This window comes from Orcinus orca, chromosome 21 (genome assembly GCF_937001465.1).
Source record: "Orcinus orca chromosome 21, mOrcOrc1.1, whole genome shotgun sequence".
Taxonomy (NCBI): Eukaryota; Metazoa; Chordata; class Mammalia; order Artiodactyla; family Delphinidae; genus Orcinus; species Orcinus orca.
In genome coordinates, this window is record NC_064579.1 from 13,694,140 (window position 1) to 13,707,088 (window position 12,949).

Sequence of the window (12,949 nt, forward strand, 5' to 3'; positions counted from 1 at the left end):
AGTTTGAGAAGCTTTAAGTATTGTCGACCGTCCCTACCTTAAGTGTGGCAAGGGCTTTGAATCAGCTGAGCGTCTGCTGTCCCACTGCAGGAGGGGCGCCAGGTCCCAGGCCCCAGGCACTCATGGCCGCTGAGCACCCCCGGAGGAAAGGCATGCGAGGCACCCCAGCTCCGTCTACAGCCCCGCTCCTTCCCGGCAGCTCTTCTCTGGGATCTGGAGAGGCCAACTCCCCGCGCAACCCGCCCACCGGCGCCGGCGTTCCCAGTGCGCGGCGGGAGCGCGAGTTAAAGCCGCCCGGACGGCCAGTGCGCTCAGCCAGCCCGCGGCGGCTTCCCGCAGCGCGCCTCGCGCCCGGGTCCCCGCGCTGTCTCCTCGCGGCTATGGAACTCCGGTCGCTCCTTCGGCTCCTGCCGCCCGTGCTGGCCGCGCTGGGCGGCCTCGGGGGCTCAGCGACCGGTGAGTGGGGCCCGCGGGTGGGGCGCCCCGGGAGGGACCGCATCCCGCTCTGCAGGCTGCGGGGCGCGGGGCTGCCCGGCTGCCGGGCGGGGGCGGAGGAGAGCTTGGGGTGCCCTCGCTGGGTGTGCGCGGCTTGTCCCCCGTCCTGCGGTGACCTTCTGTCTGGGAGGGCGAGGCTAGACCGTCTGGAGGGGCCCTCTGCTTCTCAGCCTTTTACGCCTTAACAAGCCTCCCTGGTGGGTGGGCTCAGCGGATGGATTGGATGTCTTTTCCTCTCTGGCCCTCAGGCCGGTGAGAAAAGAAGCTCGTTCCGCACCTGAGGGCAGGGCGCACGCTCCCTTCTAGGTTCTTCCTTTCCTCAACATCCAAGGGAGTGGGATTGGCTTTCTAGCCCTGGTCTCTGATGGGCCCGCCCCCCAGGTTTAACCAGGCAGCAAATTTAGCCTCTTGGAGGCCCGGGACCTTGGGAAGAGGTGCTTCCCTCCAGAAACAGCCCGGGGGATACGGAGCTTGGGCCCAGGTGCGATTAGCAAGCAACTTCCAGCGCGCTTGTTAATACCACTCAGGTGTAGGCGGACCCCAAGGCAGAGGAGAGCTGAGTTGGGGTCCCAGGGTGACTGAGACACCCTGAGTTCCTGTAGGGCTGGTGGCTGGTGACCTGGGCAGGTGCAGGAGGTGCCCAGTGTTTGTCAAACGACCTGGCCTGCAGGATTGCCCATCTCTCCTGACAGGTGCTCCCAATTGGCCCCCATGGATGAACGCAGATTTTAAATCATTTTTTAAGTTATGCAGACACTTCGTTGGTCAAGGTACTGTTAACTGGTTTGCAGGAGATGTCACTTAGTCTCTGAGCTGTTTGCTCTCCAGGAGGGATTCTGACCCTCAGGGTTTTTGCCTAACCTGGTGGGGCGTCTCTGCGGCAGGAAGCCCTTGCCCTGGGTGGTCTGTTTGCTCCACCCCAGAAACAGGGTTTAAAGTTACTTGCCTTTTTCACTAAGCAGTGTTCGCCCAGGCCTTCTGGTATGAAGACATCTTTGTGATGTCTGTTGTAGAACAGCCCGTGATCATTACACTTTGTATATTGACAGACTCGGAGAAAGCTACCATGAACTTAATATGTAAATAGATTAATAAATACATTTTAAATTTATTCACAGCAAGTATATACCTAAATTTGAAAAGTAATGTTTGAGACCCATCTACAGATGGTGTTCAGAATCCATGTGCACACTGGGTCTCCAGACTGAGAATCACCAGGGCAAATAGTGTTCCAGGTGGGACTCGCCTAGCAGTGTGAGTCTTTGAGGGTTGACTGCAGCCCTAACTGGGACCCTTCTGGAAGGATCTGCTAGGAGAGGTCGCAGAAGAGCTAACACTTTGGGAGCATTTGTTTGGTGGGTATTGTGCCCAGTGACTCTGTACTCTTTTAATCCTTGCATTTTTCTCTTAGAACCACTTATTTACTAGCCTCACTTTACAGACAAGAAAAACTGAGGTCCAGAGGGAGGCAGTAGTAACTCTCCCGAGGTGATGTTAGTACGTGGTCTAACCAGAACTCCAACCTAGTAAGTAGCCTGACGACTGAGCCTGGGGTCCCATCTTAGGGGTTGCTGACCTCACCTGTTCGCAATTGAATGGTTTTGGTCAAGTCAAGTGGGATTGCCCGGATGGTATGTGAGTAGCCGGCAAAGTTGTTAGCTATTCATTAATAACCAGTGCCTCCTGAGTCTTTCATTTATAATGCAAATTATAAGCCAGCCTTTTAAAATCAAACACTGAGTAACTATGCTAAAAGCACTATCTTAGAGGGATGCAAGTAAGACTGAGGTCTGGTTCCTTACCAAAGAAGGTGTAGTCTACGCGGTGGGCTTCCATTGTCAACTCCCATCACATAGCTTTGCACACGACTTTCCATCCCATATGCACACACTGTCCCTGGGGTAGGATTGCTGGGTCTTCACTGCGTCTTACGGAGACTTCTGCCAAATGGGACATGTAGCTTATGTTTTCTCGGAACCAAGGATTGGCTTTTTCTCTTTGAAAGTTAGGCAAAATAGTAAACTAAGTACAACCAGGCCTTCTCTGAGCACCACATCCATAACAGGCTTATTTTTGACCATTAATCATTCAGGGTTGAGAAACACAAGTTCATGATTTGAATAAAGCTGATAATATAAATCAGTATCCTGCAAATAACAGAAAACTTAAGTATTTATAACCAGGCTATTAGAGGTATTCTTATAAAGATGGTATATAGGACCCCAAACCCTAACTTCATTTGAAGCTGTATCGACCCATGTCTAAAAGGAAACTAAAGTCAAGTACTCTGAGCCTAGACCTCTAAACTTGCAACATTTCATACTCTTGAGTCTGTAAGACCAAATCAGACCTGGAAGAAGTAGTATCTTTTTAAGCACAAGTGTAAGTCTGAGCCATCCTAACAAGACAACGGGGAGGAGATTGACAGCTCTCCAGCAACAACTCCACAGCCTCAGAAAGAATGGTCCCCAAGGATCGTCATGGCAAACCTGCATGGGTTTTCAGGGTACTGAACCCCCTAGGGTTCTCCTAGATAATAGTTGAAGGAAGGTCTTCCAAACAGAACAGTGAAAGCAGCTTACATGAAAAGGTCTCCTGGACCCAAGGAATCCAGGAACTCTGATGGCTTTGCTTCTTGGTCCTTCACTGCAGATGAAATACAGTGTCAGATGACGAGGCAAGCTGAATGTGGTGGGAGATGCATTCCTGTGGCCTGGCTCTGCAACGGAGAGCAGGAGTGCCCGGATGGGGCGGACGAGCAGTGTGGTAAGTGGTCTCACCGCCGTGTCCTGTTGTGTATCATGCACTCACCCACACCTGGCCCTTATTGCTACACATAGCAATATACACAGGTTGACAGTTCTCACGGTTTTCACCCTCTTAGGGGGTGTTCGGAAATGATGGGTGTTCTGCATTGTTGCAGGCTTTCAGTGGGGAAGGCCAGGCATGTTTCTTTAATTGTTGGCAGCACTGTTGTCCAAACAAGTGTGGAGGGCGAGTTGGGATGGAAAAATCCAGCAAAGGTCTGGCTCCTCATCTTAAACTCAGACTTAAACATCTATGACAGTGTTACTCAAACTGGAATAATACAAGGATTCCTTTATAGGAAATCCCTGCAGCCCCCAGTGCACACAATTACTTTTATATACAATAAACTAGTTCAACCCTTATATGCTTAGAGATTTTATACAACTGAAAAAACAGCTTTCAAACTGGGGACAAGAACTATAAAACCAACAGAAATCAGCCATTTGGTAAATATCTTCCTGAAATAAAGTTCAAGTAATTCTCTGTGCTAAGAGAGCTCAAAACCCCAGAAGGGAGGCCAGAGCACCTGTATGTGAGGAAAGCCTCTCACCAGGTGCCTTGCCTCCCTGTGCAGTGAATGTGGAAGGGAACTTTCCTCATTAAAAGAGGAGAACCCCCATAAGCACTTGGTGAGTGCTACCCCTCACGCACATTCCTGGGGTGGTCACTTACTGTAACTACTTTAACATGAAACCGTGGATATCAAAATGTGTACTATTACAGGTTAGAGTAAAATTTCAGACTTGCAGAAATGCCTTGTGCTTGGACCCCCATACACTTTAGCCCAGCTCCCCAAGTTTACTAGCTTCAGCCAGTAGGCAGACTTAAGTGGAAATACTTGATCGTCTTACTAAACCCCAAACCCCAGTTCTCAGGTTGCCATAGATCTTAATCATCTCAAACACCAAAGGAATTCAGAGAAGTGAACTCATAAAACTGGACTAACACAGGGGCCACTAGCCACATGTGAGGATTTAAATTTATTTAAATGAATACAATTAAAAATTTTAGTTTGTGTATCATACTAGCCACATTTCAACTGCTCGATAACCACGTGTGACTGGGGGCTGCCATTCTGGACAGCATAGATGTAAAAGGCTTCCATTGTCACTGAAGGTTTTACTGGACAATGGCGTTCTAGAATAATGGCAGGAGATGTTTATCGATATGCTAGGTGATTGTCCCTAAGGTAGGGGTACTGAGTGATATTGTCAGAAGTAATGTGAAAAGGACGGGCAAGTTTAGGGTTGACTCCAGCGGCAAATCAGGAATTAATTATTCTTTTGCTAATGAAAGTACTTAATATGAAATCCAAATTTAAAAGCTGCTAGTGCGCTGACAAACACCTCTTCCTTTCTGCCTCTTCTTGGACACCGCCACTGCCTGCAGAGGAAGTATGTCACGGACACCCACAGGCCTGGCAGTGTGATGATGGGAGATGTATTTCCATTCACTGGCTTTGTGATGGTGTCAGTGATTGCTTAGATGGCTCTGATGAGGTTAACTGCGGTACGTACAACTTATTTTTACCTTCAGTGACACTCTCTGTTTATTAGCTGCATTGATTAACATCAACAGTGAAACAAGCCCGTCACTAAACAGCCTTACGCATACATGCTAAACCCAGACGTTAAATTGTCTCTGGTATTACAGGTAACTGTTTTCATCTCTTCTCCATTTTCCAAAACTACTTAAAATTAAGAAGATTATTAGCTTTATTGACTTAAAAAAACCTATTTGGGGTGAGACTTCAGAATACAAAGTTGTGGCCGCCTCTCCCATGGCTCCCCTCCTTTCTGTTCTTGGTTTTCTATGGATTAAATTCATGAGCAAACCACAAATCCCTAAATAAACAAGGCCGTGGTACAGGGGTTCTACCTCACCAAGCCAACTCCTGCCTTTTAGAGAGAATGACGGCATGTCCAGACCCAAAAATCCAGTGTCCAGGAGATCCTCAGTGCCGTGATGCCTGGGAACCCTGTGATGTAGATGACTGTGGAGGTGGGCTCGGGGAAGCACACTGCCCCCGGCACCGGTGCCTGGCTGGGCAGTGGCAGTGCAGGAACGAGGTGTGTGTCCTGGACCGCTGGCGGTGTGATGGCATCGACCACTGTGGGGACTCCTCAGACGAGGAGGGCTGTGGTGAGTCTTGCCCCTCGCCCCACCTTTTGTTAAAGGGAAGGTTGGACTATGTGGGCTGCTTTCTGCAAGTCGTGATTTAATTCCTACGACTGAGACTGACATCCTGTATCTAAACACGGGATGTTTCCTAGCAATAACCGAGATTGTCTTATCCATGGAAACGTAAAGCAGTGATAAATAGTAAGTCTGCAATGGACACTCTAAGCATTGCCTAGAATGTTTCCACTATTCAAGTCTGGCCAACGCACAGAACACCTGAGCACCAGTATCCGAAGGAAGTCTCCTGCATCCTTCTGTAGTGAATATGGAAGGGGAACATTCCTCACTAAAAAAAGAAAGCGCTCCCCCCAAAAAACCTTGGTGAATGCTACATTCCCTTTTTTACCCTCAGTACACAAGGTAGTGGAACCTCCGACTTTTGGGTGAACCACAATTCCATTCACTCTTTCTTCCCAGAGTTAAATTTGCAATATCAAATGTGTTCAGATTCTAACATTTTAATAATAATTTATAACCTGGTTTCTTAAGAGAATACTTCTATTAGGGCTAGTGTTATCTGACTTAAATACAATTTCAGTTAGAACTATTTAATACTAGTTCAGTTCAATTTTAATACGATTTCAATCTAGTGCCCTGATGTCTTAACATAGTTGCTATCAAGTCTTAAGTCCCAGTTCCTGATTACTCTGCTTAAAAAGATAACTTCCTTTCCTACCTAGACTTGCCTTCGGTTATGGAAATACTGCTACCTTCCTGACTATAGACACTATAGACACTATAGACTATAGACACTTATAGACACTGTAAGAGTTGTCTATTTTTACCACCACCCCAAGTATTAATGAAAAGGAATGCTTAACTTCCCGCACAGCTTCCTGTCCACAAGGCACGGTTGGATGTGATGAGGGGAAATGCATCCTAGAATCCCTGATGTGTGACGGGAGCGTGGACTGTACAGATGGTACCGATGAACCCACTACGTGTGGTAAGAAGTCAATTGCTTGGCTCAACACGGGAGAGGGAGAGTAAGTGAAATAACTCAGGGCCTTAGTTAACATGGGGGTCTCCTCTCTGAAACAACACTTGGGCTCAAACTCCTCCAGAGCAATTATCCTTCAGTGATGGATCCCTTATATTTTGCAAGTTCCAGCCCTTGGCTTTGGTCTCCTGAATGTGAGCAAATATTACCTGAGCTGTAAAAATTGAGGGCCATTCTCACGTTGTAGCTTTATGGAAATAGACTAGCTAAAGCCCTCAAACTCCATGGCTCCTAAAATTCTGTAATAAGGAACATAAACTTTGCCACAAAGAGGCAAATCATTTGTTCAAGACAAAAAGGTAGATTCTCTAAGGATTTAACCAAAGAAGGACGGAGGAAGACTTTCCTGCCTCTGAGCAGGCAGCTCTGACTTTTAAACCCTTGTGGTTCTCACTATGAAAATCACTGTCGGTTCCAGCTGCGGCAGAGGGAGAGTGGGTATCTGTCCCCAGTCATTTGGTCATCTGTCTCTTATTTCCCCCCAAATCTGGTCTTAGACATTATGATGAAAGCTCTTTAGTACTGTTAAAGGCCGTGAAAGAAGTTTTCATGAAGGGGGCACAATAAGAGATATTAAAAGCATAAACAGTGGGACACAAAATACAGGTTTCTGGTCCTGTATAGATAATTCATTGGGATTAGTAAATTATTATATCACTTGCTGAGGTAAGAGTACCAGCTGTCCATAAATTCTGGAGAAAATAGAAAAGAGGTCCCTGGTTCCTCCACGGGTGAACAATACACAAACACTTGAAATGGTCCAGACCGTTCTCCTTTCCCCTGCTCCAGGATTCCTAACTTTCCCTCTTCTCTGGTCTTCCCCCAAAGCCTCCAGTTTCCTAGGTAAGAGAGCAGGGTCAAAAGTTATCTTTAACTAGCCATCTACTCCTTACACAAGTGTGTAGGGTTGTGACACAGTATGGTTTATAAAACGTTTGCTCTTTACCATGTTCAACTGTAGTGACCACTGTCCTGTCTCTACCAGGGAAAAACTGCTCTCTGGCCAATGGGGGCTGTGAGGGGCAGTGCAGGGACACAGCCTGGGGTGTCCAGTGTTCATGTGGAACTGGATGGCGATTACAGCCGGATGGTTGGAGCTGTGGAGGTCAGAATTCATTAGGCTCATCTTTACAACTTTTTATTGTAGTAACATAAAATTTACCATTTTAATCATTTTTAAGTGTGCAATTTGATGTACATTCACAGTGTTGGGCAACCATCACACTATCCATTTGCAGAACGTTTTCATCATCCCCAACAAAACTCTGTACTCATTAAGCAATAACTCTGTCCCCCCTCCCTGCTGAACTTTATCAACTTTCTGCCTATGAATTTACCTGTTCTAGTACTGCATATAAGTGGAGTCATACGGTGTTTGTCATTTTGTGTCTGGCTAACTTCACTTGGCCTGTCTTTAAGGTGCATTTGTGTTGTAACATATATCAGAATTTCCTTCCTTTTTTAAGGCCAAATAATATTCCTTGTATGTATACAGTTGGCTCTTTGAATATGCAGATTCCACATTGGCAGAGTCAACCAACTGCAGATTGAAGATACTGGGGGTGTGTGTGAAGGATTCTAGAAAGTTCCAAAAAGCAAAACTTGAATTTGCTGCATGCTAGCAACTATTGTATTTGCATTGTATTAGGGATTCTAGGTAATCTAGAGATGATTTAAAGTATATGGGAGGGTGTGCATAGGTTACATGCCAGTACCACACCATTTTATATAAGGGACTTGAGTGTCCATGGAGTTTGGTATCCACAGGGGGTCCTGAAACCAATCCCCTGTGGATACCGAGGGATGACTGTTGATGCTCACTTGGGTCGCTTCCACCCTTTGGCTACTGTGGACAACGCTGCTATGAGCACTGGCGTGCGAGTGTCTGTTTCAGTCCCTGCTTTCAGTACTCTTGGGTGTATACCAGAAGTGGAACTGCTATGTCACATGGTAAATTCTACGTATAACTTTTTGAGAAACCATCACACAGCTTTCTGCAGCGGCTGTGCCATTTGACATTCCCACTAACGACGCACACGGGTTCTGATTTCTCCACATCCTTGCCACTCATACTGAATTAGGCCCTGGCTGGCTTGGCAAGGGGCTTGTCCCCAGGAATGTTGCCAGGGTAACAGAACTAAGTATTCTGTGGCAGCCACACATCTAGGGTCCCTGTATTGACGGTTCTGCTGAAATATATTCACATCTGTGGGAATTCTATGGAGGCAGGGACTTTCTGTCCCAGCACCACAGAGTGATCTCCACCTAATACACGTTCCATGAGTATCTGAAAAGTGGCCCAAAAGAACAAAAATGCTTGAGATTGTTCCTTGTTCTTCTCTAATTTCCGACTGTCTATCATCAGATGTGGATGAGTGCTCTACGGCATACAGCCCCTGTGGCCAGCTGTGTCATAACACAGCAGGGTCTTACTCCTGCGGGTGTATTCGAGGTTACCAGCTCCACAATGGCACCGACTGTCGAGTTACAGGTGAGTTTCAATACCAGAAGCAAAGCCTAGCTCCTGCTCTATTCTTAGCAGCATTTATAGGTACGAGTGATATAGACGATTCACTTCAGGGTCTGGTATTAGAGGTGATTCGACTCTTTCCATAAGGAAGCTGCTATCAGTATTATAACATTAGTTGATCAATTTTGAGTGTCAGTTCCTATTACGTGTCTTTACAATGATTTAGTTTCTCTGCAGGATCTACAGCTAGGTGCTCCAGAGACCCAATTGATGATCTTAACTTGTCCTGTGCTGCTTTCACAATGGGACACTTAATTTGGCTGCTGTATACAAGGCATGCAGAGGACCTCTGTCTAGGGAAGAAGGGCTTAATCTGAAATCAGGCAGAAAAGTTCCAAAGATTCATTTCAATGTGCTGGAGTTCAGAGGAGGAACTGAGGCTTCACGTGGCCAGCCAGGTCTCCTCTAGATCCACCTTAGTCCAGACTTCAGGGATAAGTAGGTTTTGGCATGGGCCGTGAGCCAACATCTTTAGTTAAGGAGAATGGTGTGAAAGAAAGTTTCATAGTCACATGTCACTCCTTCTACTTCTATTGCAGATGATGCTATTAAAATTCTTATCGCAGCAGACAGAGAACTTGGTGTACTGGATCGAAGAACAGGCATCTATGAGACTCTGGTACCTATAAAATCAAGGCCTACTTCTGTTGCATATGATCTGGAGAGAAGTATGTACTTCTGGGTGGATGAAGTCTTAAATATGTTTGTTCTTGGGAAGCCGAACTCTGTTCCTCTCTATCCAGGTATCCTTCTTAATATTAAGAGCCCTAGCTTCTTCAAGCTACTCGAACATAATGTAAGAAGCATGTGTGTTCATCTGGACATCTTCTGTGACTCACTTGTCATGAATCATGAGATTTGATTTGAGCTAAGTCTGTGTAGTTTGGTTCTGCAGGAGCTTTGTGGAGCGTAACCTGAGATGAGACTGCTATCAGGCAGTACTGGAAGTAAGGGGGTGTGGGCTCTGGCCAAGGTTAGTCTCAGCCCCATAACTAGGTGTGTGACCCTGAGCAAGTTGTTAACTCCTTTGAGCCACCGTATATAAGATGAAGGTAATAGCACTTGTCTCACTGGGTTAGTGTGAGGACTGTGTTGGACAGTGCAGGGAAAGAAGTGCTTAGCACAGTCCTGGGCACACAGAAACCCTCTGATAGCAGTTAAGAGGTAGCATTCAGTAACAGTTCCCCGGAGACTTCTATAATGAATATTGTCCCAAACTGAGGTCTCATTCTCTTGGATTTCTTGGTTATGCTTCTACTGAGGCCTTACTCTTTCCTTACTGCCCACTGTATACTGCAAATACCTCACACAGCTGTGGCCCTCATTCATTCCTTGTGTTGCCTTATTGTATGGCTTGAAATCAGAAGATGTAGACAAATTTTGTCTGAGTCTCTTTTTTCAAGGTAAGGTGGATATAGAGGAACAGAGAAACATAATACTGTCTCCTGTATCCCCAGAACTTAAAGCAATCAACAGTATCTCTTTGGACTGGTTCACGGGACAGTTGTATTGGGCTAGCAGCTTTGCCAGGGTCATCTGTGCTGGTTTAAGTGACGGCAGAGGCTACGTCAGAATCCTGGAAAAGGATCTTGTGCCAGAGCAGCTAATAGTGTTTCCTGCAAAGAAGTAAGTAGCGCTTCTTTTGGAATATATCCCAAATCATTGGTTATCCTAGATATTTAAATTGATGAGAGCACGTCAACCTTTTCAACCTAGGTCTCATTTGCTCCAAAAAATTCTTAATTTTGAAGTTTAAACTGAATACCACAGAGCCAGACTTTTCAAAGTCTACGGAGTCTGAGAGCAGCTTTCTTAGCAGTGCAATGATATGAGGTCTGTGCAAGAGACCAGGGGAGCCTGGCTGGTCAGAGTCGTATACACACTCCTGAGGGGATTCTCTTAACACTTGTGCCTTTGCCTTTCTCAGGTACCTGTACTGGGTAAATAGAGGAGGGAAAGGCCTGAGGACTATTGAAACGGCAGGGATGGATGGCTCTGATAGGAAGGTGCTGGCAGTGGTGAACATGGAGGAACCCTCAGGGCTAACACTAGACCACGTGGCTGGCAGGCTCTACTGGATCAGTGCATATAAAGAGGTACTGCGATGGGTCAGAAAAAGGTAAACCCATTTAGTAGGGGCTTGGTATGACTGTGGGTAAGTACAGAGTTCTCTTATGTCTTGCATCGTCTTAGTAAAATATCTCTGGCCATGAAAACTGAGAAGAGCACAGAATCTTCAAGTAGAACCAGACTGTATCAACGTAGGTTGGGAGACTTAGTGTGACTTTCTTAAACTCTCTACAGTCAAACTCAGCACCGGAATTTCCTGGTAGTCTAGGTTATGTTCTGTGTGGTACCTGGGATACAAAACATTTTACAATGGCAGACCTCTTCCTTGAAAGCATGCAGTTACTTAAGTACTTCAGTGTCTTGTACTCATATTTCTAGGTCTTCATATTACAGTTCATGCTTTCTCATTTTTGGAACCATCAAACTAAAAGACCAGTAGGACATGGGGGCTGAAAACATAGGTTTGGAAGTTGTAGTTTTAAGCCTATTTCTTCCAGCTGTGGTTTCTGGCTACTTAGGGTACCTCTTTGAGCTCCCACTGCCCTCTCTGAAAAGAGAGAATGCCTACCTCAGAAGATGGTTGGGGAATGTAGTGGAAGGATTTGGTACACCGTCTGGATGCAGACGCTAAGTTACAGTAGCTACTTGTACAACATACGTGACTCCAGTTTATATAAGAAACAGCCCAATCCATTGGCTTTGACATTAGCCTCTGTGGATCCCAAGATAAGTTCATCTCTATCCAGTTGTTATCAGATAAAGGTGTTTAATCAGTGTCCAAGAAACTGAGGTGCGCTAAGGGGGTCAGCCGCTCTTGCTAACACTGCCCTGCCCTCATGAGACCCTCTCACCCTTCAGTCCATAGAGACGGTGAACGTGGATGGAGCTGGGAGGCACACCTTCCCCAAGGTCTTCTTGGAAGGTGAAGATCCAGTGGGACTGGCTGTATTTGAGAACTCTTTCTTCTGGACAAATAAACTACAGCTGTTTCATGCTTCACCCCACAACCCGCAGGAGAGAGTGGTGCTGCTAAACGCTTCCATATCTGCCTTCTCGGTGCTCCACAAATCCCAGCAGCCTAAGAGTAAGTTATTGCTTGCTTTCAAAATGCTCGTGAACCAGAATGCATACTGAACGGAAACCCCCTAAAGTACTCCCTCCGTCTGTTGGAACTTGCTATTTTGGGGGGAAATGTTCTGGGTATCATTCCAGACCTATCCAGGACTTCTGAGTAAGATGAACGGAACAAAAATATCTGCTGGGAATATCTTCCAGGCATGTACCTGGCTCTTGTCTAATGTAGCAACCAGAATTTTAATACACAAAACCTCTGAGATACACAAAACGGGGAATACGCTGTTCACAGAAGGGCTAGAATAGCTTCCTCACCGACACGTCAATTGATAACAGAAGATGGAACCAAGCCCAACATCCTGTTTATAGGAGGAAGTCAAATGTTCATTGACTAGGAGTTAAAAGCTTGTTAATCTGAAATTGTATGTCAGCTTCAACTCAGATAATGCTTCTTCAATGGGTCCAAGAAACTAACCAAAAGGGAGAGCCTAGAACCACTATTTACTTCCTATCAGCAAATTAGACAGCCATTTTGTCTTAACTCCAAGGGCGAAGATGCTGTTGGTTGAAGCTTTCTTGGCCCAAGCTTCATATAGAGAGGTCATTGTCACTGTCTGAAAGACACGGGGCTCCAGGAGTTCAAGGTCAGCCTGCCTAACCTAGAGGGTAACAAGTATATTGGGATCCTCTTAAAGCAAAAATGCCTTAACGCCCCTTGAGTCTTAGGTTTTGAACTAGTTTGGATAAATACATCTGAAATTGTATCCAACCTAATTGTACCTGTTTTTATT

The 12,949-nt window shown here is 46.0% G+C and overlaps 1 protein-coding gene across 2 annotated transcripts in view; it reads left to right on the forward strand.

Annotated features, from left to right (window-relative positions):
* Positions 1-307: 307 nt before the first annotated feature.
* Positions 308-12,949, forward strand: part of LOC117195621 (low-density lipoprotein receptor-related protein 2-like) — a 38,098-nt gene continuing 25,456 nt past the window's right edge. For both annotated transcript variants that reach the window (XM_033400584.2, XM_049704220.1), the window contains exons 1-11: positions 308-456; positions 3,148-3,261; positions 4,693-4,812; positions 5,209-5,445; positions 6,317-6,430; positions 7,470-7,589; positions 8,850-8,975; positions 9,554-9,757; positions 10,472-10,640; positions 10,942-11,110; positions 11,943-12,168. In XM_033400584.2, coding sequence (XP_033256475.2) covers positions 381-456; positions 3,148-3,261; positions 4,693-4,812; positions 5,209-5,445; positions 6,317-6,430; positions 7,470-7,589; positions 8,850-8,975; positions 9,554-9,757; positions 10,472-10,640; positions 10,942-11,110; positions 11,943-12,168 — 1,675 coding nt within the window. In that variant the 5' untranslated portion in view covers positions 308-380. The remainder of the gene's footprint in view (positions 457-3,147; positions 3,262-4,692; positions 4,813-5,208; positions 5,446-6,316; positions 6,431-7,469; positions 7,590-8,849; positions 8,976-9,553; positions 9,758-10,471; positions 10,641-10,941; positions 11,111-11,942; positions 12,169-12,949) is intronic.